We start from the raw sequence: 24437 nt of genomic DNA on the forward strand, positions 1-24437 counted from the left end.
GGGAGGGGAGGAGGAAGGAAGGAAGGAGGGAGGGAGGGAAGGAGGGAGGGAGCTCTGCTGCTGCAGCTGGAGGTGCTGCCGCAGCCGCGGGCACCGCCGCCCCCTCCCGCCGGGCCGGGCGGGGTGGGCTCCGCAGCCGAGATGTCTCAGGAGCGGCCCAAGTTTTACCGCCAGGAGCTCAACAAGACGGTGTGGGAGGTGCCCGAGCGCTACCAAAACCTCTCCCCGGTCGGGTCCGGGGCCTACGGCTCCGTCTGGTGAGTGGCGGCTGGGGGTGACTCCGGGCCGGGTTCTTCCCCGGGCACCGCTCGGCCCCGGGCGCCGCTCCGCGCCGTTCTCCCTCCGCCGCAGCCGGCAGCCCCGAGCATTGCAGCATAGGGCAGGTGGCACCGGGACATTTTTGCAGGGGAAGATAATCGCGTCCCAGCCCCCGGCGTGATCTCATTTGGGCATATTTCGCGGTGCCTTCTCGCAGTTGGGAGGTGGGGGTGGAGAGGATGCGGGCTGGCAAGGCCCCGAGCTCCGCAGAGCTCTGCTGGCTCAGTTTCCTTCTCGACCCGGAGGATGGATTATGAGCCGGGGGCTGCAGGGAGCTGCTGCGTCCCCGACGCCTGGCAGGGGCTGCAAGAGCCATTTTAGCGGCTGTGTGCGGTGAGCGCGGCGTGCGCTGCCTGCAGGAGCAAAGCCTGGGGTCAGCGTGCGGGAATAAGGAGAGCTCGGAGCTGTGCTCGGTTTTTAATGCTTGCCTCGTTGCATCGCGTGCACCGCTTGGGATTTCTCTGCAAAAATGTATTGGATCGTGAAATGTAAATCAGTGGGGCTGATGACATCGCTTAATCGTAAAGATGAGGTTGTGTCTGGATTGACGTTCCGACTTGAGCAGTCGCTTAGAGGTTTATATAGCAGCATAGGCTGCTAAACGATGTTTTTTGCTCTGTCAGTGTGATCCGAGTTCTCATACGGGTGTGTAACAACTGTACATCTGTTCTGCTTCTGTCTCGGAGCAGGCGTGCCTATTTTTTTCGTTAACATAATGTACAAGTTTATACCATGACTGTCATTTATATTTTAAGGAGCAATGCATGCTGACCTCTATCAGAAAAAGGAGTTGCTTTGTGTGTGCTGCAGTTTTAAAGAAGTCAAGTTCTCTCCTGTTCTGCTGTCAGGAACCTCTGCTGAAATAACACGTTTCTTAAAACTGCCGTGTCCCAAGTATGTAAATGCTTGTATGTCATAGAAGACAGAGCCTAACCAGTTACAGTACCACGGGTAGCCAGTATATCTTCTGATTTAGTCAGTTTTTTAATAATTAAAGGGTTTAGTTCTGGTGAAAGAAAGGGCTCAGTGCCCCAGCTGATAAATGCCCCTTTAGCTGCTGTGGTTACATAACTCCCTCGGTGCAATAGGAAGTGGATTTACTCCATATCTGCTGTATTCAGGCCGGCCTTATGCAGTGCATGCAGCCCGTTCCTCTTCTGTTCTCCACCTACCCATGGTCTGTTGTGTACTTAATGCTTCCAATGTTTGTTTTCACAACCAATTACTGAAGACTTTGCATCATGAATTTCCTGTAATGCTGCCTCCGAACTTTCAAAGATTGTGCAACTGTGTTCGGCCTGGATGGATCAGCTCTGCTTTGGAAGCAATTTCAGATGTACGGCATGTGCATCTTAGCATAGCTTTTTTCAGGGTTTTCTTTGTGTCCTACCAAAAACATCTTTCTGAAGAAGTACTGCTCAGACAGACAAGTAATAGTGTGCATGTATAATTAACTTCGTAATGTAAAGCTCCAGACAGTGATGTGTGGCATTGAGGGCATTCCTAGCATGGCTTGTTCCACTCTTTTCCTTTAGAGAGATTCTTCCCTCTTCCTTCTCCTGCTCTGGGAAGATGTTCCTGTCTTTGTTTCAGACTTGGAGTTTGAAGTGCCCTCTGTTTTGGGACAGCGAACTGCAGGGCTTTAATCAGCCTTAAACAGAGTGCATAAATACACTCCTGTATGTCTACAGCACTGTTAGATTAGAACATAATGATACACTTTATTTAGGTGTCCAGATGAGAGATATAAAAAGGGGGACTTTCTAGAAAGTGGAGGAAAAATTAACAAAAGAATTAAGCCTGCAAATGAATCAATTAGACTGTGCAGTGTCTGCTGCAGTCTGCTTTAAATGTCCATCTCAACTTGGAGCACCGTGGTAGAAAGTCCTGACTGAAGTTTTTGCAGTCAGTGGATGGAGAATGTTGTTCTATGCAGGCAGCCAGAGCGTGTCCTTAGTGTTGGAGTAAGTGTTCTTGTGTCTTCTGGTGCACGGTGAGGATGTTCAAACAGCCAGCTCAGGTATTTTTCAGTTTTTTTGTTTTGTTTTTTTTTAACTGAAAATATGTGGAAATTAAAGTAGGGCTTTGGTGCTAAAATGCCGAGAAATGTCTATATGGACTCTCAGATCATTCATCACTAAGCCATGTTAACAATTGCAGTGACATCTGTTGTGTGAAGTGATAATGCCTTCTTGCCGGAGTTTTGCGTATTCATCTAAGTCTTCTGCATTACAAGAATTCTGTCTAAATCAGTAACAAGGTCTGCACTAAAACATGCGGGTTACTGAAATGTCAGTCCTGCATACTGTGTGTGAGAGAGGGGTTGGTGCAGCATCTTGCAGTGGGAGCTGCTGGGCTGCCTGGGATGGGTGAGCAGTGAGTTGTGGTTCAGCAGGGGGTTGGCAGCTGCTGGTGTCTGCAGGCAGCATTAGTTCACCCTTTGTAAGCAAATGGGTGCTCTGATGCTTGTTGCAATTAGCTTATAAAATGTGAAGGCAAATTTGGTGTGCTCCAAGCAGTTTATTTTATTGATTTTTATTTTTATTTTATTTTTTAATTTGTTTCCCCAACAGTTATTTCTGTACAATAACGTTTTAGCTTTGCAGACTCTGCTGTTTCTTTTGGAGAGGAAACTGCTAAGTCTTACGTAATCTTGCATAAGGGTCCTTCAGCTTCTCCTGTTTGCAGGCTGTCAGGCTACAGAGTTGTTAGAAAACTGAGGGATCTGCTCCTCCCCTCCATAGTTGTACCAACACTGACTGAATGTCCTGGGTGTGATGAAGCTACTGAGGTGATTCCCCTGCTTAAAAGCTGACAGAAGAATGCAATGGGTTTCAGACATCTTAAACCATCAACCACGAGGCATTGAAATAAACCTAAATATCACCTTTTTGGCAGCAGTTCCTCTGTGTACCTGTTTTTGTCCAGTGTGTGTCCTTAGGCTTAGTAATCAATTATTAAGATGTGCAATGCCTCTGTGCACAGGAGGGGTACCAGCTTCTCCAGCCAGGTGTGCAAAAAGAATTGCCGCATTGTGAGTGGGAGGGAGCAGCCACACAGGTGTCAGAACATGGGAAAGGAAGGAAGGTCAGCCAGCAGCGGGCATGCATAGAAAAGCAGGAAGCAAAGCTTGGAAGGGAAGGCTGCTGGAAACTTGGTGTGTTAAGAAATGAAATGAGGGTGAGCTTGTGTTTCCTACAGGGAGTTTTGTATTGCAAAATTTATGGAAGGAGAATCTAAAACAGCAGAGGGGGATTTATAACTTCATATCATTTGAAGTTGAGGGTGAATTACAGAAATACATGTGCAGAGTCATCTCAGAAGTCTCTGGTTTTACTGATAAACTAACAGGTGTGAAGAACTGTGCTTTTCTGTCTGTAATGGGGATGCATGAATGAACTCCAGGGGTACCACTGAAATGGTTCTGTGAGCACATCTTTACACTGACACTAGCCGTGAGCAGCATGCTGCTTAACAAAATAACCTTCACGCTGAAATGATTATTCTGGTTATCGAACATCTTGGTACCTTGGATTCTTAAGTAATTTTGCGTGTACTTACAGTTCTCAGACTATTGCAAATGTTATATCTAAGATATAAACTGAATCGCTGGTTCTCTAATTCTTATTCTGTCTCTTATTCTCTGGATTTGCTCAGGTTAACTCAGGGTTGCAGTTGTAGGTCATTTAGGGGCTGTTCATGTGCTGTGTAATGAGTTATAAAACATGGAAGATGTGATTTTGGATTCATGTTGATCTTGTTTTAGAAGAGATTTGGATTTGTGGATCTTGCAGTTTTTTCCCAGTTGGTCTTTTGTAGCTGAAGTACAATGGGTGTAATGCAGCTGTTTTAAAAGCGTGGTGCAGCTGTGATGAAAAGCAGCTTCGGGTTTTGTAAAGTGCTTTCCCAGCTGACAGCTGTTGCATAGCTCTGTGTTCTGTACTTGTTAAAACCATGCCTGGATCTGTAGGGAAGCGGGTTTTAGGCCTCAAATATGACCAAGCATAGAATTCTTTTGACTTGAAGAGTAACTCTAGATTGTGAATGTGCACCAATGTGATATTTTCTCTCCTGAGCTTGTGTACAGTGTCACTGTGCTGGCTGAATAGTTTTCAGCTCTGCTGGCTGCAGTTCTTCTTGCAGATTAGAAATCTTCTGCAGCAGACCAGTAACTTGTTATGATCCCCATAACAAGTCCTTATGTCCTTGGAAAATCAGATGAAACAAAATTTCCCTTGGTCTCTCAAGAGTTGGCATTACAACTGGTGGTTCTGAAATATTCTCTAAAAAGAATAAGGTGGAAATTGGGAGGGAAATTTGGCTGTAGAGGTGGTAGCTGTGGGGATGAGCAGGAGATCCCTTCTTTGCGAGATGAAAAAAGGATGGAGCACGTTGCCTTTTGCACCTGAGGCACTTGGCAGCTGGTTGAGATTCGTGACTAATTCACAACAGCCTGGACTGAATGAAGGTGGCTGACCTTACTTTTGTGCTGAACCCAGAAAACACCTTGAGTATTGTCATCCAGTTGGTGTGAATTAGATACAACTGCATATTGCAAAGCAGTGTATGTGGAACTTTATCTAAAAAAAACAGTGTTCTGTATTCTCAAGCTGTAGTATCTGAAGTACTCATTTGTACTGATTTGTGGAAACTTAATGTAGATCATTTGAAAGCAAGATTAGAAGATGAGCATGTAATTGTATTTTCCATATGTGCAGGCTGGGTGAGGTGATTACTAATGGGCATTCTTGTAGACGATATGGAGCAGCTCCAGTAATTCAGCTATGGCAATTTGGTGCTCCTGTGATCTTCCTTCTAGCTCCATCTTCATATCTCTTCCCAAAAATTCCTTGTGCGGTGTGTACAGGTATCTCTTACACAGAAGGAGATGCCCTTTTCTGTCCCACGTGGAGGTTTTCCCATTCCCTTGCAGGATTTTAGGGAGGGGTTGCTGTTGGTAGAAGCAAATTTGTGTTTCATTTTCTATCCTTAGTTCTTGTAATGAGAATACAACAAGTTCCTTGGAAACTGCAACTTTGAGATAAGTTGTATTTCTGCAAGTGAATTGATATTAATTTCTTTTCAGTTAGCTTTTTTTTTTTTTTTTTTTTTTGTCTGTGCAATTGTGAGTTTGTTCTAGAACTGCTTTTGTGATTGGTTTTGGGCTTGCTAGCTGAACTGCTTTGCATTTTGTGCTTGTAGATTTCCTTTCCTTGTAAGCTTTCCTTGTCCCTCCCTGCTGATCAAAGGCGCTGTGCATTGGGAGCCTGCCCTGTGTCGGGCTGCAGGAGACTCAACAGATGTTGTTCTTCTCCAACTTTCTCACTTCTACCCTTTCCCCACGTTTGTGATCTTGGATCAACATAACCTCAATTTCACATCCTCTTTCTGCTCCTCCTTCCTTTTTGACAAACCAGAGCTAGTTTCAGATAACAGCATTGAAGACAAGAAGAGCAGTTTGATTGCCAGCTAAGTGCCTGCTTTTACTTAGGTCTCTAAATACGCAGCCCTGAGCTCTGGAAGGTTCTGTGCAGCAAATCAGGATTGTCAGCTTTCTTCTAGTGCTTAAAGCTTTCATTGTTTCACAAGTATTGGGCTTTACTTCTGAATTTTGTCAGACGTTGGAGTACAAAGCAATTACGTGGAGGCATAACAAGTTATCACATCATTGGCATTAGGTTTTATGTGTTATAAGGGTTACTATTTTAATGTTTCTGAAAAGTTTAGTAATGTGCAGTGAAGTTTCACTTGTGCATCTGTGTTTTTTTGTAGCAAGCACTCAGGATTGGGTGTGATATGCCTGTGAGGTTTGATTTCACCTTCAGGTGAGATGAACGCCCATCATCAGTGACTGTTCCTAGCAGCAGGCATGGATTTTTGTATGGGCTTAAAGCCATGAAAGATGGCATCTCGAGCACAGCAGATAATGTTGTAATGAAGTGTACTTTTGCAAATAGGTTTAAGAATACGAGTAGCATTTACAAGTATTCTTCCTCTCTCCAGAGTTTCATTGCCTTGTTTACATTTGAAATGGTAACTGTGTTCTAGGCAGAAGAATCATAATCATTTTTAACTTTTCTTTCTGCAAAATTACTTTTTGAAGATACTATTTTCCCCTAAGTAGGTGAACAACATTCATCTTAGAAACGCTATCAGTAAAACCCAGCATTTATATCTGTGTGTGGGAATTTGCAGCCAGGTTGCAGGCCAGGAAGCCTGGATGTTATTGGTGGTGGAGAGGGAGAAATGGAATCGGCTGTGTGACTCAGTGCCTGCGCAGCCTCTATTTGTAGTTGCTAAATGGATTTGAGGGTGTTTATAAGTGATTCATTTTGACTATTTGATTACTCTTTGTTGTAGTTCTGCCTTTGACACAAAAACTGGGTTGCGAGTGGCTGTAAAGAAGCTGTCCCGACCATTTCAGTCTATCATCCATGCCAAAAGGACCTACCGAGAGCTACGGCTACTGAAGCACATGAAACATGAAAATGTAAGTAGAAGGAGATTATATGAGAAGCTGGGCTACCTGGTGTGATTGCATTCCAGGCTGATTGCACAGGTTTTTCAGATAGTAAGTACATAGCTTGCAGTAGACAGTGAATCGTGATGGAAGGCTTTCTTTCTTGCTTTGTGTCATCATGTCAGAAAGGGTTGGAGCAGTTGTTCACTAGATTCCTGTAGATGAACAGGAATAAAAAAGGGGAGGGGAAGATATCAGACATCTGTTCTTGTAAGCCATCCATTTCAACAACACAGACCATGAATGCTTATACTAAGCTATGCTATATGCTGTCTAATCATTTTTTTCTGTTTAACTTCCATTTGCTGTGGAAACCACTTGAGCAGTTCTTTGTGTTTGTGGCATTAACACACTGGTATATTTATATCGCATGCTGTTCAGAGAAAATATTGCCTGCAATTGAGCAAAAATTATCTTGCCTTCTTTAGAGCTGTCAACATCAAGAGAAAAGGAAGGCTCTTAATTTTTGTACAAGTGAACTCCAATGTAGCAGAAGGGAAATACTGATTTAGAAGTGGACTGAGCAAGCCTAGTGTTTTTAACGCAACAAGCAAGCCCAATTTTGATGGGAGCTTCTCCCTGAATGGTCGGATCAGAACTTCTTTTGTGGCAGTGGTGGTTTTGTGCCGTGGCTTCTTTCTGCCACAGCAAGCAGATGGTATTGCTTGAATCTTGTTTGTGTTGACAGTGTGGCTGATGTAATTGGACCTTTTGGTGCACGCGCAGCCTGAACTCAGCAGTACTTCCTCAGTGCCTCTATGTGATGCTGTTATCTGAGTAACAGAGGCAGCCATCCATCGATCCTGCTTAATATCCATCCCCCTGAGGTTTTTTTTTTTCTCTACCTTTTCTCATACCAGAAATATATTCAAAGCTTTGCTCTGGAACTGTTTGGAGAATGTGTTTAGATGTATCTCTGCATCAGCACATTGATCCATTCTGTCTGAGCTAATTGGGTTAGATTTCTATGATTCTATGGTTCCACAGTGGGAATTAGCCTGGTGCTACAGCAGCTCTGTGTCTGGTGTTCATTAATACTTTTGAATAGTGTCGTGAAGTGCATGTGTAGCTTTGAGAGTAGGAGATAAGATTATATTGTTAGAATTTTTTTGTATATAGAAGTGTTTACTGTCAGTTCATCATACTGCTGTCTGTGGGATTTTTATCTGGGTGTGGTTTAAAATCTTGCAGATGTGAAGATGCTCAGAGCCAGTTCAGGTAGGCTGGTTAGTTCAAGCGAGCTGTCTATTCAGATCTCAGTTTGGAAGTAAAATACCCTGCTTTACATGACGTAGAACACTTCAGCAAATGTGGTAGGTACAATGTTTCAAGGATCTTGAGCAGGGATGGTTTTCTGTTCTATATCTAGACTGATTGTGTTGATCTTGAACAAATAAATCGGCCTGTGGAGCAGTCAAGCATGGTTCTGTTATATGTTCAGGCTCCAGGAGGCCTCATTAGCTTACATAAGGCAGAATACTGAGCAGGTGTGAGAGTCAACTTTAGTGTTGTATGAAGAAGTTAACAACCTAAAATTGAAGGGGAGTGCAGAAATTCAGGAGCTGATTCTTGGTCTGGGGATGACCAGTATGGTTAGAACTGTCAGTGTTGTGCTACAGAGTAATTGCATTTGTGTGTGAAACTAGTCAGTGAGAAATATATGGATAGTTCAGTAGTGTGCTTTACACTGTAGCAAGATGGAAATGGTAAGGGAGGAAATGGAAATCTTGGTAACAAGGTCAGTTTTTGGTTTTTTTTTACTGCTAAACTGGGAGGATAATGTTGCATAATTTTTGTAAACGTTGGCATGGAGAAGTCCACAGAGCAAAGAAAGCATAGGAGTTATTTTGAAGCATGGATGTTAATGGTAAAAGGTTGATTTTGTCATCCTTAACAATTGCAATTGATGGTATTAATATGTGCTGAAAGGGAACGTTGGCATCCAACACTTTGTTTAATATGTATGTTTGAACCACTGCTGAAGTTACTGAAATGTGTGTGATGCGAATGAATCCAAGGCAGGTGAGATGCAAGCCTAAAATAGGAGGAAGGAGTCTGTACCTTTATTTCATAATCCTAAGTAATGCTGTGCTGTTAAGAGAAGGATAATTTTTAAAAGCAAATCTCAGTGGAAATTCAAACAATTTTATGGACCAGATGGATTGTTTTCCAAATGAAATGTCCATGACCTATTCCTTATTGCCTACAGAGTGATGAGGTATAATTGTGCATTTCCATGAGGTAACACATACGTTCCCTTTTGCTCTCCACTGCTGGAACAGCTTAGCTGTGAAAATGAGGGGTAGAGTGGAGACTCTTAGGGCAGCAGATATAAATGGCAGTGTGAAGCTCTCAGCTCTTAGTGAAATTTGGCTCTGTGATGCAGCATGCTGTTTTTGAGACTCATTTCACTTCTTATTTTCCAGTGTAGACATTATTTGTTGCTTTCAGCAGAGATTATTGGTGGTTTCCTTCCTCTAGCTATTACTCAGTGCGAGTGAAAAAAAGTCTCCTGCTGCTGATCTAGTATATAGTCAACAGCACAACTAAGAACCTAGCAGGAAGCAAACTGATTTCTGCCTCGTGTTTGCTCATCCATTTATTTACTCACCAAACTTCAGCTGGGTTTTAAATAAGGTATTTTTAACCAGTGCTGACACTTGCCTTTTATTGCCTTGGCTTGCTGTGGCTCCTGCTTGATGTTGTAAGTAGATGGTTGGTGTAAAAGACAGCTGTATATTTTGACTATCTTTTTTTTTTTTTTTTTTTTACTTAGTATTTGAATGCTTGTTTCTGACCTTGTACAAATACTCATTTGCTTACATCCAAATGATTCATATAGTTGGAAATGAAACATCTGTTGGAAGGAGTAGTTTCTGTTCCACAAAGGACCTTACTGACTGTATCATTCAGATGATTAATGTTTTTCGTGACTTTTTCACTTTGTTTTTCCAGGTGATCGGCTTGCTGGATGTGTTCACCCCTGCCAAGTCTCTGGAAGAATTCAATGATGTGTAGGTAACTTCTCTGGAGATTGCAAGAAAAGTCTTTTGCATCTCCCTTCCTTTCCCAGGCTATTGTAGGAATTTTGCTGCCTTGATTTGTCATTATTTTGAATCAGCTGTGAAATTCAGCACAAATTACTGGGATGCCCCATGCTAATGGACTCTTCCAGCTTGTTTTATTGGCCAGTGCTGTGGGAATTAGCGCACTGATCTGCTACTTTATTTAATGAGCTATGATTTATATTTTATTCAGTAAAATGCTCAGGAGGCTGCTGTGCTACAGGAGCTTTGTAAGAAATTCTTATGCTAATCGTGTTGAAGGGATTGCTTCATTGCCTGTGTTTCCTTTTGTTGATAGGTACTTGGTGACACACCTCATGGGAGCAGATCTAAACAATATTGTGAAATGCCAGAAACTCACAGATGACCATGTGCAGTTCCTCATATACCAGATTCTTCGGGGGCTGAAGGTACCTGCTCCTGTGTTGCCTGAATGCTGATAGCTCCTCAGCAGGAATTGGAGCTTGTCGATGAATGTCACATCCTCACAGTTTCATACGAATACACAGAGGGGCTTCCTTAATGTTCCTAAGTATTGTAGGATAACCTGTTATTGTTTTTTTTCCTTTCATACCTCTTTGGCGTATCCATAAAGCTGTGTACAACTTCAGAAGATACATAGATATGTTCCTGTGGACAAAGTCTAGAAAGTCACGATGTGTGCTTTACTTTAATCTACCTCATCTCTGTCTTCAGTTTGGTTTTCTTACATTGTTCCACTCCTGGCAGTAGCGCTTGTGGGTTTTCCTAAGGGGAGACTGAAGGTGAAACACTGATGTACTTGCAAGCTCTATTGATGCTGTACTTGGTTCCTCCTGCAGACAAGGGTGGGATAGGACAGTGTTGTCTAGTGAGGAAATGAGAAGAAGGCTGTTTGAGCTGTTGTATGTCATTATTTGTCATTTTGCTTTACAGTACATCCATTCAGCTGACATAATACACAGAGTAAGTATTTACCCTAAGATTACTTCCTATACTGGACAAAATGTCTTTAAAAAATGTAACATAGAATCTTACAGTGTAGCCTCTGTTGAATTAAGGAGAAATTGTCTGAGAATTATTTTTGTAGAACAGTAGAGGATAGTGATGGTTCTCCTGATCATTAATTTCTTCTCCTACCTCTGTTTGGCTTGTCTCTTTGTGGAATAAGTTCGCTGTTAATTATTACACCACTAACGCAAGTCCTGTAGATACATAAACATGCATTTTTGCTTGTATTCTGCACCTCTGCAGACAGCGCAGGATAGAGCTGGTTCTGGGATAAAATTATTTTTTTGAATATGGAGAATTGATGTTGAAAGCCACAAAGATGATTGATTTTTTTCTACCGGACTTTAAATTTTAATCTAATTCAGACTTTTACAACAGCATATATACAGCCATTAATGCTGATGCTGTTTAATTTTTATTTTTTTATTATTTTTTTTTAGGATTTAAAACCTAGTAACTTAGCTGTAAATGAAGACTGTGAGCTAAAGGTAAGACAGTCATGGCATGTGACTTGTTTGACTGTGATCCAAGTGAATGCTGTCTGAATCTTCCTTGAAATGAAGGGTGCAAAGTGATTTTTCATGGAAATACTTCAGTGAAACAAGCTAGTTGTGTCCTTCTCAGTCATAAAATGTTGTGAAGATGCTTATATAGAAGCATCTCTCTTCTGTGTGTTCATGTGTTTTGTTTGTTTGTTTTTGTTGTTAAATCAATCTGAGAATAAGCAGTTAATAGCTGTGGTTTGGACTTTTTGCTATTTTCAGAGACAAGATATCTGGGTGTGATGCTGATGGAGTGCTGTGCTGTTCTCGCCTTTTAACAAGTCATGAAATTTAGTTTTGTTGTGGTTGCGCCACCTGTCCTCCACTCAGTGCAAGACTTGGAAGCTGTAAGGAGCAAACAGCCGGACGTGGTACCACTGCAGTAATAGGCGGATGTCTTTTTTGTTGTTTTTATTACGTAGATCCTGGATTTTGGTTTGGCTCGACAAACTGATGATGAAATGACTGGCTACGTGGCTACAAGGTGGTACAGAGCTCCAGAGATCATGCTGAACTGGATGCATTACAACCAAACAGGTGATCCATTTTACTAATAAAAGGCTTCTTGGTTCCTGAGTTCCTTGTGGGGAGGTCCAGGGAAGGTTCATGTTCTGTTCCATTTGATTGTGTAAATTGACAGTTACGCTAATTACACTTCAGTGATTAAAAGAAGTAAGACGCAAATTAGTTTTAAAACCACAATCTCATATCTAAGGTATGAACTATTATGATAGTGTTTACAACGCTTCCTTAAACTTCAACCTTTGAAACTGCACTTGGAGCAATCTTGTCACTACTTACCCCTTTTCCTAGCACAACTACTTTTAAAGTAAGTGAATAGAATGTATCTAGGTGAGAAAGACGGTGCCTTTCTAGAAAGCTGCTGGAAATGCATTTTAAAAATGTCTGTGATTATGGAGTACAGAAATGCTAAAGATGCATAGAAGTGTCCCTTTCTTCTTAGCCACTTCTTTTTCATCACGTCCTCCTGGTTTGATTGGCTTCCCAGCAGCGCACCGTTATTCCCTGTGAATAAAAGAATGCTTTCAGATCAAGCACAGTAAGGGAAAGAAAGGGCAGATTTTTTCTAGTACATGAATGCTTACTAGTCAATACAAATAACATGCTGTTCTAATTTCAGACCTCACTGATTCTGTGTTTTGTCTTTTCCTCCTGTGTGTACATGGGCCTGTCTTGTCTGTAATGTAGGAGTTGGTGGTTGTTCAGGTGGCATTTATGTAAGACCAGATTCATTCCTTATAGCTATCTTTAACAGATTTCTTCCTTGATTATGTAGATGCCTCCATAGCTCTTTGGTGTCCAATGCACAATACATTCTGGAAGGAAAAGTTGTCTATCTTGTCATCATTGGGAAAAGTCTTACTCAAAGTGGTTAATGAGCAGTGCCAGTTTCCTTGCAACCTCAGGTTCTTTCAACACCGTGAGATTACTGAAGTGTAACAGCGGTTGTAATTGTTGGATAGAGTGATTTTATTGAGACTTCATTTTTCTGCCTTACGATTTTATTTATTTTATTTTGTTCAGTTGATATTTGGTCAGTGGGATGCATTATGGCTGAACTGTTGACTGGAAGAACGTTGTTCCCTGGTACAGACCGTATCCTTTACAAGTGACATGATTTCCAAACTGGAATTTAGAGGTTTTCTCTTTGATGTGCTTCCCAAGGAAATGAGTTTTGTGTTGTTTGGTTGGGTGATGGTGATTTATTTATTTATTTATTTTTCCTCTTTGTTTCTAACTAACGTATGGCTTCTTCTACTCACAGTATGATGGAGTTCTCAATTTTGCTGCATGTGGAGTCATTGCAGTGTGCAGGGAGGCAAATCTATTACTGTTTATTTCTGTTAGCATTACTAGAGTTGATCATTTCTGGGAGTGAATTTCTTTTAAATTTGAGTCCATCTCTTTTTGAGTTCATAGGAAAATAACTGCTTGGAGTTGTCTGTGCTGTTAATTCCTCTCATGCTTCATGTTTGTAGGAAATGGGAAGCCCCTCTTCTGTATCCTGTTGGTATGCTATGAAAGCAGTGCATTTGCAGACTTCAGTGCCAGGGACCTCATCCCAAACTGCTCTGAAATGTTTAGGTTCTACTGCTGTGCTTGCATGTAAGCAGACTGTAGCTTTCTTTCATCACATGCTTGTACTGACATGAAAACACAAGAAAAAAATCTTTTCAAAATCATTTTCTATGGCATCAGGGGGAACTTGGTGGGACACTGGCACATCTCTGGGGGGTGGTCACTTCATTCCACTGGAGATCAGAACTGAGACTTGATGCCAGTTCTACATAGAACAAACCTACAGAGATAATTTACTTCTGCCATTATTTTTCATTGCATAAAAGGTGGGGTTTCTTTGTGAAAGGTAATACTATTGCCCACCCTTTATTGAACTCAATTCTTATAACCATGGATAGTTTATAAATATCAGAAATTATTAAATAGATTTGATTAAAAAAAAAAACAAACTGGTGTTGGAAGTGCTGGCCTTCTGTGTACCGTGTCACTTCTGAAAAACATCCAGGTTCCAGAACTTTATGGAAGAGGGAACAACTCTCATTCCAGCTTTAACAGTCCCATCTCCCTTTTCAGTATGTTCTGGCTTCATCGTTCTCTTCTTTTTATGCCCATCTTATAAACTTTTTTTTCTTTAATTTGTTGAACTCTCTGTGCTCCTCTGTTTATTTCTCTTTGGTGTCTTTTCCTGTTGTTGAGAGTAGAAGCAGAGCTAACATGGAAGGTGGTAAAGTAGCACAGAAAGAGTTGCCTTATTTCTACCAGCTGACTTAGCATGTCTAATTTGGTATAAGCAGATTTTTCTTTGAGAGGAAAAAGAATAAAAAATTGCTGTACCTGCTAAGACCTTTCAATACTGACGCCATTGCACCCCAGTGACAGTGGCATTTTACATTTAAAAAGGTCTTGATACTTGCAAATAAACCATTTCCTGGTAGGATTGGTAACATGTGAGAAATGCTTCACAGTGTATTCTTGATGAATTGAGAAAAATTCTCATGCTTGGCAGATAACTGTTCTGTTCTCGCGCTGGAATAGATAATAACACTCACAATGCAAGGTAACGGAAAATAAGTTCTGAATGACTTGCTTTGTCAGATTAGAATTGTTGGCTGATTTCTGTCTCCTTGAAGATGTGTGCGATTCTTTACATTGAATGCTGAACTTCTTTTGTAAATGGTAACATTTGTGATAAGAAAAAACAGGCTCAATCCTTTTCCACTGTTGGTGGAATTTTGTAGTATTGTAGTTCTTAGAAGTGGGGAACTATCATGCAAACTCAAGTCATGTGCATGCTGTTTGCTCCTGAGGTTAGAACATCAGGGGAGTCATGTTTGTGCATGTAACACTTAGAAGATCTGGAAAGGCAGCAAGGTATCAGCTTTCACTGCAGATCTGATGTCTAAAAGCAATTAGAGTGACCGAAAATGGATAATCTTGTTGCTTTTTGGTCTCACAGTAGTGATTTTTCTGAACTATATAGCTTCACATTTACAAAATGAAAGAGAAAACAGGCTGTCTTCAGCATGCTTAGGACAATCCTCTTCCTGTTTGAGTGTTTCTGTGTTTGAAATATTGGTTCCTCTCACCAAGGGTTGGGCAGAGGTGATGTGATGTTACTTACAGTCCATTGGGCATTTTTTGCACTGCCTAGCAAAGCACCCAGTGCTTGTAATGGGTTTGTTTTCTCCGGTAAGTACAAAGATGTATTCAGAAATGATCTTCAATGTGCACGTGATGGTTATGCCACTACAAAATTATTACAATATTTCTAACTTAGCCTTGAATGTAAGCTGAGTCCTTCCTTTGTGGTCTGTGAATGGAAACATTTGTGTGAAAGATAAATTTCTAGTATTGGTAACATCTCAGCAAGGAGGTGAGGGTGGGGAGCAGGGCTGTGGGAAGACTGGAGGCAAAAAACTGAGATAATAAGAATCAGTCCCATGGGATTTTAATGCCAGGCATAGCTGGAGGCTTCTTTTCTGGTGCTCTTGTATCTGTCATTAAATATGTTCTGAATTTATTGTTTTTTTTACAGCTCTTGCAATGTGAATGGTTCATACAGATAAGTAGGCAAGTGGACCTCGACAATTCAACTCGTGTTAAAATGATAACACACAAATAAAAAAAATGTTCTGTTCTGGATTAGCCAACTTTATTTTTCTGTATATTTTCAGTTGGCTGTGTTCTAACTAACTCTGAAGAATGTAAATATATATACAGATCTGCTCAGTAGTGTGGGAACACCATTATAACCAGCTAGTCTGAAATGACACATTCCTCTGGTGCATCTTGGCTTTGCCTTGTGGTGGCAGCTGCACCAACTTTCGACCGTGGCTTTGCCTGGAAAAGCTCATAGTCTTATTCTGCCTGCTGCTGACAGAGGATGGAAGATGGTTTTCTAAGTTCCAGAGTCACTGAGACTTATCATTTGTGGGTGTACCACAGTGATGGCATTCAGGATTTGCATGCTCTATTTTTCTTCTCCATTCACACGCTTTTTTAATTTGTTTTTTATCTCCTAAGTTGGTTTTCTTGTCTGCAGTTGCTTATGCTTACTGGAATGCTGTAGGCCCTGTAGTTCAGCAGGTTATAGTGGCAGATGTTCAACTAGATGCAGTGGTTTGGTTTTGGCATGCCTGTGGCTGTGTGGATCACACATTCTGTGTTTTCTTGTCTGTCTGAGAAGACACCAATGTGTAATACACCATATCTTCCTATAGCATGCTGTCCTCTGGGAAGAGCTGACAGCAAAATGAGCAACAGTGCTGCTGTCATGCCTGATACATTAAACACCTTTTAAAGAACACAAATACTGAAGCCAAGTATGCAGTGTAACATCGGAGGTGCGTTGGCAGTCCTGTGCTTGCACAACTGTTTCTTGCACAAGAGTCAGTAAAAGCTAATGAGGCTGTTCTAAGAGGCAATAAGGAAAAGCCAATTTAAACAAGCTAATTTTAGTCTGCTCATTCTCCTGCATCAGTAGGTATATTGATTTAATTGTTAATGATGTGTTCAGCAGCTGAGTTAAATCCAGATAGATACATTGGATTTACTAATAGCTTTTTAGGGTTTGAGTAGGTGAGGGCTGGCCATGCTGCTGGGTAGCCGGGAAATTAGTTCAAGTGTTCTGACCAAGCACTTCTCCCAGGGCCTTTAACATTATGTGAACTTTTAGACAGAGATTGCTAAAACCTTTATCTCCTGATGTTGAAGTGTTGGTGATTTCCTTCATGTACAGTTTGCCATTATCGCAGGAACTTTAGTGTGTTTAAAAACACAACAACAAAACAAGCAAACAGAAACCTGCCCCAGCATTTCTAAGTAACAGTCTCTTGGCAGGGTGCTTTTATATAAGTAGAATTCCTTCACCATCAGGCAATTTTGGAAGCAAATGTAGAGCTCTTTCCATATGTGAATTAGATGTTTGAAGAAGGAGTGGCAACTGTATCTGAAAACATCAAGGAGGCTTTCATCCTGGGAACAGATATTGTCTCGTGGATAGATTGTTCCCATTGAAGAAGTATGATGAGTGTAATGTAATTTTGAGGGCAAACATTAAATGTTACGGTCTGGAATCACAGGTAGCATTTGAAGGGCTGCATGGAGGTTTATTCAGAGAAAAGGGATTATCCTTTTAACGGCTTTTGAAAGATCTTATTTCCTTATTATCTGGAGTTTTAGACCTAGTTTTGTATGTTTTCTTATCAAGTATGTGTTTAGTATTCGGGATATGTGACAGCATTTTCTTGCCTTTATAAGAGAACAGCTCAGAATTGTGCACTGCCTCATGGAGGCTCTGTTCAGGGTCAGTCATTCTTTGCATCTTCAGTGCTATGAGTCAGGAGCCCGCTCCATAGAGGCTTTACACCTGAGCCCCCTCTGCCCATTGGTGCTGCAGAGCCCTCACCCAGCCAAGGGGTCTGGGGGTGCTGCACCAGAGCTGTCGGTGATGGGCTGAGCCTGGTCTCTTACATAGCTTAGGAAGCAAGAAAGTGGCTGAAATGTCTTGGAAGGTGATCGCAAAAGGCCTTTGCTTTCTTAGTGTTAGTGCCTACCCTCTTCAACCTTCTGCTTCACTTTGTTTGTCACTAACGCGGCCTAATCCTGCTAACTGCTGCTGTTGGTGGGGGGCTGCAAAGGCAACTGTGTGAGCTGAGCTGCCAGTGGGGCAGAACACTTTGATGTCTGCTTCACTGTGGGTAGGGGTGCCGTGACCAGCACAGTGCATGCAGTACATTCATTTGTAGTCAAATTGTTCAACCTGTTTGATGCGGACAGAGATGTTATAAGTGGGCACTTGTTTTTATTTTTTCTAGGAGGAATGATAAAATAAAACAGCTTTTCAGTTGAGGTCTTGGCAGACACCAACATTATGAAGCTGATGTTTTGCGCTTTTCATTTTGATTTGTCCCAGCATTTTCCTTTATGGTCCATCATTAGATATTGATCAGTTGAAGCTCATTTTGAGACTCGTTGGAACCCCAGGGCCTGAGCTTTTGAAGAAAATCTCCTCAGAGTCTGTGAGTTGACGCTTTGATTGTAATATCTGCCCTTTCGGAAGTCCCAAGTTTCTGTGTTGCCCTCTCGTAGTCTGTCTGTAGTATGTGTTGGGATCTCTCTTCTGTTGTTTTCCTTTATTCTGGATGGCTTTGAGTTCATACGCTGCTTGTATCTGCTCTCTCTCCTCTTAACTCTGCCTGTGGTATAATTTCTTTATTCCTTCTTCTCTTTTTACTGCTTCATGACTTTTTTTTTCCCCCAGTTTGTGGGTTTATGCTCTGTGATCCGTAGTACAATCAGGTGCTGCTGGGGAAGTATTTCTCATGGCAAAGAACTTGAGGCTTCCCTCAGTTATTATCTCTCCTGATTGCATACCAAGGATCTTTCTGGTGAGGGAGACGGAAAGAGGGCAGTGTGTTATCCTAAACGTGCACAGTCCCTTCTGTAGCACGATTAATGTCTGAAACATTGCTGCAACTGCCTTTGGTTTTGTACCACCAGATCTAAAGTGCCTTTTAGGCATTTCTGTGTGTGTGGGGTCCCTTTGTCAGGAGAATCACAAACTTCCTTGCTGAAGGGTGACCTCTGTGTTCAGCTGTACTGTTATTTCAGTCCTGGGTTGAGAACTGCTGCAAAGACAGAATTAAATCATGTTTAATGTTAAATGTTTCTGAAGGTGATGTGCATAAATGTTAGAGCAGAGACTGGTATAATGGTGCAGGTCAATCTGCAGTGGGCAGTGAGCTTGTTTCCAGGCAGCTGGCAGTGTACTTCAGCAAGTCACTCACTGCTGTGTCTGTGAAGTAGCGGGGGATGAGCAGGATGAGTAGAACAGTAAGATTATTCTGTGCTACGTCTTGTGTTCTCTCATGTAATGCTGACAGTAAACATTGGGCGTGAGGTCAGCCTGGATGTACATTTCTGTGCAAGTCTGAATTAGTTGGAAAATGTCCTGAATGTCCCATTAATTGAAAAAAGCACTGGGGTGTCTCTTAGAAGGGTAGAAATTATTAACCCAGGACTCTGGGGGCCTGCAAACTGGCCCTGAGGACTCTGATGGGGGGTATTGAGGTATTTTAAGTGCAGCAGATTAATCAGAGAGAGCAGCTTTAAAGGCTGACCAGGTTAAGCAGAAGATTAGCTTGTATATGTAAGATTGAAGTGACTTCTTTTAATGCTGTGTAATAAAAATTGCTCTTAGCTAGGTTCAAATAATGAGTTTACTTAATAAATCAATAAAGTACCATTTCAACTACTCTACTGTTTTTTCCACTCTATGGAGATAGAAAAACTATGAAGTATTTGAAGGCCTTTAATGTGTCACTGGAACAAATTCTTTGTTTCTCTGCTGCACTACTTTAGTATCCTCTTACTTTCTCCATCCTGATCACTGACATCAACTAACTCTCATCTTATGCAATGCTACTGTTTTGCTAATTTTGTATTTATTGCCTTCTGTCACATCTTCCACGTATCAAAGTGCATTCAAAGCTGTTAGGAGGTGTCAGTTGTAAGCTGCTTTCACTATGCACCACAAGGAACTTAAATACTTTCTCTGCAGGAAGAAAGGAAAAAAAAAAAAAAAAAAACTGATAACCAGGTTAACCAGGTGTGTGGGATAAGATTTTTTAAATTTTTTTATTTTTGTTCATTTTTCCTGAGGCTTTTTGTAGCTGCAGCAGCCTAGGAAAGCTTTCTGAGGAATATATTCAGCCAGATGAAATGTCTGCTGTGGTGGCTGGGAATTGTGAAAGCAACCTTGTTGTAGTGCAGTGCTGCTTTGGCAGACAGAAATACTTCATTTCTGTACTGATAATGTTACCAACTGATCAGTAACTCTACATTGCCTTAAGTGTTCAGTTGTGCATTTGCTAAGCTTTCACAAGTATTTGGGGAAAAAAGAAGTACTAGACCCTGCCCGTTTGGCTTGTGCCTTGTGGTTTGCAGAAGAGATGCTTTGTATGCAGCTATTTTCTGTTTAAAATGGTTTTTGCACTGTTTTTAACAAAGCCCTTGACGAGGCACTTAGATATTAACCAGCTTCAGCAGATCATGCGTCTGACGGGAACGCCCCCTGCATATCTCATTAACAGGATGCCCAGCCATGAGGTGAGCCCTGAGCAGATGAGGGGGTGGTTTGCAGGGCAAGTCACCACACAGTGTTCTCTGCCTCTGAAAATGATAGGCTTGCATGCAGCATGGGGGGGCCATTAACTACCTGTTCTTCAGCAACATTCTTGTACTAAGTGAAGACTTGAGATTGGACAGTGCATAATCAACCACAGACTTCTGAGACTCAGGAGAACCTGGATGTGAGTTGGTTTTGCAATGTGTGAAATGCGTGGCTTACCAGCAGGCACCAACTGCGCGCAGCCTCATCAGCACTCTGAGGCAGGCAGCTCTGCATCTCTTTGCTTCCCAGTCTTGCATGAACCTCAAGTAATGTCAGCTCTTGCTTCACTGTCCTGAGTGGCCTTTAGTTGGGAAGGGATAGCGCCGATGGGCTTAGTAAGAATCAGGATGAGTACAGAGGAGGCAAAGAAGGGAGACAGACCATAATAAGCAGTGCTTCAGGATGATTGAAATGTGCTGTTTTGGTGGCTGGGTGGTATTATACTTAACAGACTATTTATTTCTGCAGGCGAGAAACTACATTCAATCTTTATCTTACATGCCGAAAATGAACTTTGAAAATGTGTTTATCGGTGCCAATCCATTAGGTAAGGCTTGACTCCTGAATGGGCCCTTCCCAAAGCTGAACTTAGCACTTTTCATGAAGCTGCAGCAGTTGTTCAGAGCAGAGATGCACACATCTTTCAAAGCTGACAAAGTATGTACGGACTGTAATGTGTGAGGGAAGAGGCTGTGTGTCATGGGGGGGCTCCAGAGAAATTAGTTTCCTCACATACCTTGTGGATTTTTTTATAAGCTTGCATTTCAGGACGTGTCACGCGGCTCGCTATGTAAAATTCTTTCTTTTGGTGATTTTTCAGCTGTGGACTTGCTAGAGAAGATGTTGGTGCTGGATACAGACAAACGAATCACTGCAGCAGAAGCATTGGCTCACGCCTACTTTGCTCAGTATCACGACCCAGATGATGAACCAGTGGCAGACCCCTACGACCAGTCTTTTGAAAGCAGAGAGCTTGAGATTGAGGAATGGAAAAGTGAGTTTGGGGAGCAGGAGAGAGCCAACCTGGTTCCTTTGTGATCCATTCCACGAGCTGCAGTTTGATTAAGCCGTGATAGTTAGGGTCACAAAGGAAACTGATAGAGTAATGTGGGCACTTGTTTTCTCACGTCCTGTATGGAGTGAATCTGACACCTGCTGTGTGTGCATGTAAGTAGCAGAGTCCTTGGTAACTCCTACTGTATGCATACAAGCACATAGGGTGCCGTGGTTGCTTACAGGTTTTTCAGTTGTATTGACACATTAGTGCTCTGGAAGTATCTTGTTTTGCCTCTTAGCTTCTGAGATGGTTTATCCATTATGTAAGTTTAAGACTTTCAGCACAAGGGGTGTTTGTACTCTGTTAAGTTTCTGACACTTTTCCCACCAGGCCTGACTTACGATGAAGTAATCAGCTTTGTGCCACCGCCGCTTGACCAAGAGGAGATGGAGTCCTGAGAAACTGCGCTCTTCTCTTTGTCCTGCTTCACTGTGAGGGGAAGGCCTTTCCTAGGGACTCTCCAACTATCGTTCAAGTGCCTCGCCACAACAATATTCTCCTTGGTGGAAGGGATTTGTGTGTGTTGAATTGGGGAGGGTGGGGGGAGGGAGGAAAGCTGAGTCTATGTAAACATGCTGCATGCTCTCTTGTGTTCTGTGTACAGCCTGGGACAAGCCTCTGAAGACCTGTTGTGACCGCTCTCATCCTTCCACAGGAAGCGTTCAACCAGTTTGTGCTGCTGGGGTGAGGAAGGGAAGGTGACATTCAAAGTTTGGACACAGTTGTTGCCATTTAGCAGTTGTTCTTCAACTAACTAACCTCAAAATAAGGGAAAGCTGGTTCATAGGCTTAGAGAGCCCTCTGTTTTCTTTGGGAGCGAAGGTAGGGTTGGGAGATGTCCTTGCTCCATGATGCTAGGTGGCTGATTTTACATCCAGATCTTCCTGGTACAGGAGAATGTACAGGCTTTCTGACAACTGTCTATTGGAACGTGAGAAGATTTTGTATGAAACTGTAAATATGTTTGTGCCTTAAATGAATGGAGAAGGAGTGGGAAGGAAGTCTGGAGTGGAGGTGTCTGGCCCTGCTGTTTTTCAGGGTGAAGGCTCCCAGACAGCCAGGCGTGAACTCTGTGTATTCAGGAAATAACTTTCCGAGGCAACAGCCTCTCCTTGGATTGGGTATTCTGTATTTTTTCCCTCTTCCCCTCCTCCAGTTGTGTGGTTTCTCAGCATTAGCTCCCAGGAGACGGAGGCTGGAAAAAATTCTTGCTAGCCACATTCGTTTATCTTGTTCCTTAAAAGGTGGGGTGTTCTTGCATGTCATAGCTGTATGCGCATGTAGAGCTGCTTGGTGTTCATTGTTACATTGTAGGGGTAGCACTGGGGCAGTTAAATCATCAGTGAACTGTTCACCCAGTACCTCAGCCAGTGCCACAAAGTCACAGCTTCCTTTCTCTTGTGCTGCAGCTCAGCGTGAAATACCTGACAGTGTGGAGACTGACAAGAAAAGGGTAAAACATGAAGCATAGGAATGCACCTTTCCCTTTGTTCTGGTCTTCTGGCTTCAGATGAGAGATTGGGATGGAGGGCATCTTGTGAGATCAAGCGTAAAAAATGTTCTTTGAAGAAACAACTGTGGCATCTTGTGCCAGAATTTAAGTTATTTCCTGAAATTGGTTTTTTTTTCCTAAAGATGTTGGAATCCAAAGCAAAGAAACAAGCATGCATAAAAACACGTTCTCCCTGTTGCTGTCTATGTAGGTATTTATATAATATAAAACCAACTAGAGGATTCTTTTTTTTACCTTCACAGATAAGAGCTTCTTGGCTGCTTGTTAGCAGGTTGATCTCGGTGTGAGGAAATGGGAGAGGGGAGTGTGTTAGGATACAAACACGACAGAAGTATTGATGTTTTACAGGACTCCATGTGAGTTTAATGCCCAGTTAAGTACTGGCAGGAGGGGCTCTTTCTGTGTTGCTCTGTGCTATTACTGTGCTATGGATCTCAGGATCCTGATTGTAGGCCTTGGGGAGGAGACATTTCTAGACATTTATCAGTTGCAGGTGTCCTGTGCATGCAACACAGCAGCTGTGTATGTGAGGAGAAGGGCTTTGCAGTGTTTTGCATTCTTGTTACTTACGGGATGGAGAGGAACTGTTTGTAGTATTTTTACCACGTGTCTGAAGAGGCAGCACAAAGGGATGGGACACAAGAAAAACGAAGCCATCAATTCTTGCTAGGCTACTTTCCAGTGATCTCTTCAGGTCAAACTGAAGGCTGGGGTGAGGTGAAGAGGGACTTCGTGCTCTGTGATAACGCTCAGTTCAGACCAACAAAATAGCGACAAAACCTCCCTGCTGGACAAGCAGTCCGAGTATTCAAACGGAAAAAAAAAAATAAATGTAGATAGACTCTGTAAACCTACAGCAGGATGATTTTTATCAGCCATTTTATGTGTAGATGCTACAAGTGTGATTCCATGCGGAAATACTGCTCAAGATTTTTATTAATATAGACATTGTGCATCTGTGTGCGAGTGGGAAGCTTTCATTCACAGCCCTGCTTGAGGGAGCTCCTGCCTGCAGTGCGGTGCTGTTCAGCTGCCTGCAGCCTGAACAGGAGGATGCACTTCAAAGAACAGATCTGCTATTTTCTTTCTATCCGTGAGTTTTGTTGAAGTTGGTTATGCCGGATAAGATGTCACAATACCACTGGTTAAAAATAAAACCTATTTTTCAGATCTGCTGTGCTGATGGTTCTTCTGACCCCTTTGGCTAAAGGTGTGATTTTGATGTGAGATGAATTCCTCTCTCGTCGTACAGAATCCCGCGTGGTGGAGGGGTGTGCAGTGCGGCCCAACTGCAGGCCCATGCCCATTTGCCTCCCCCCCCCCCCAGGTACAAACCTGGCCTGGAGTCTGCATGACTGCTGTACAGTGAAAGTACGTGTAGGCTGTGTATATAGTGTACACAATAAATGAGCATTCTGCTCCTTGCCTTGACCTGGGACTTTTCCCTGGTAGCAGAGATTTGCAGCTGTCTGCTGCTTAGAAATGGGTGGGTTTCTGTCTCCAGCTGCCATCCAGTCGGTGGTGGGAGCAGGCGTTGTGACTTGCCATAATGGTGGTTTTCTGACTGCTGTTTGTCCAGCACTGTTCAGTCAGAAGGGCAATCAGGGGTAACTGAATAGAGCTGCGTTCATCACACCAACAGAAGCTGCAGTGCTGGCTGTGATGGAGCTGCAGCTTGTGCTGCTCCCCCTGCAGCACTGCACGGAGGTTGGTTTGAAG

General features: G+C 42.4%; 1 protein-coding gene across 2 annotated transcripts; it reads left to right on the plus strand.

The window, feature by feature from the left end:
- The first annotated feature begins 12 nt into the window (after positions 1-12).
- On the plus strand, positions 13-23888 carry MAPK14 (mitogen-activated protein kinase 14). 2 transcript variants are annotated; one of them, XM_015884792.1, is made up of 12 exons: positions 13-257; positions 6679-6808; positions 9794-9852; positions 10202-10313; positions 10819-10848; positions 11334-11381; positions 11858-11972; positions 12981-13052; positions 17916-17995; positions 20617-20695; positions 20969-21142; positions 21536-23888. In XM_015884792.1, exons 1-12 carry the CDS (start codon positions 142-144, stop codon positions 21601-21603), a joined length of 1083 nt encoding a protein of 360 aa, XP_015740278.1. In that variant the 5' UTR covers positions 13-141; the 3' UTR covers positions 21604-23888. The 2 variants fall into 2 exon arrangements, 1 of the variants encoding a protein (XP_015740278.1); XR_004309670.1 differs by lacking the exon at positions 17916-17995 and adding an exon at positions 20005-20084 and having other exon boundaries at positions 11858-13052.
- Positions 23889-24437: the final 549 nt, after the last annotated feature.

Source organism: Coturnix japonica, chromosome 26 (genome assembly GCF_001577835.2).
Source record: "Coturnix japonica isolate 7356 chromosome 26, Coturnix japonica 2.1, whole genome shotgun sequence".
Taxonomy (NCBI): domain Eukaryota; kingdom Metazoa; phylum Chordata; class Aves; order Galliformes; family Phasianidae; genus Coturnix; species Coturnix japonica.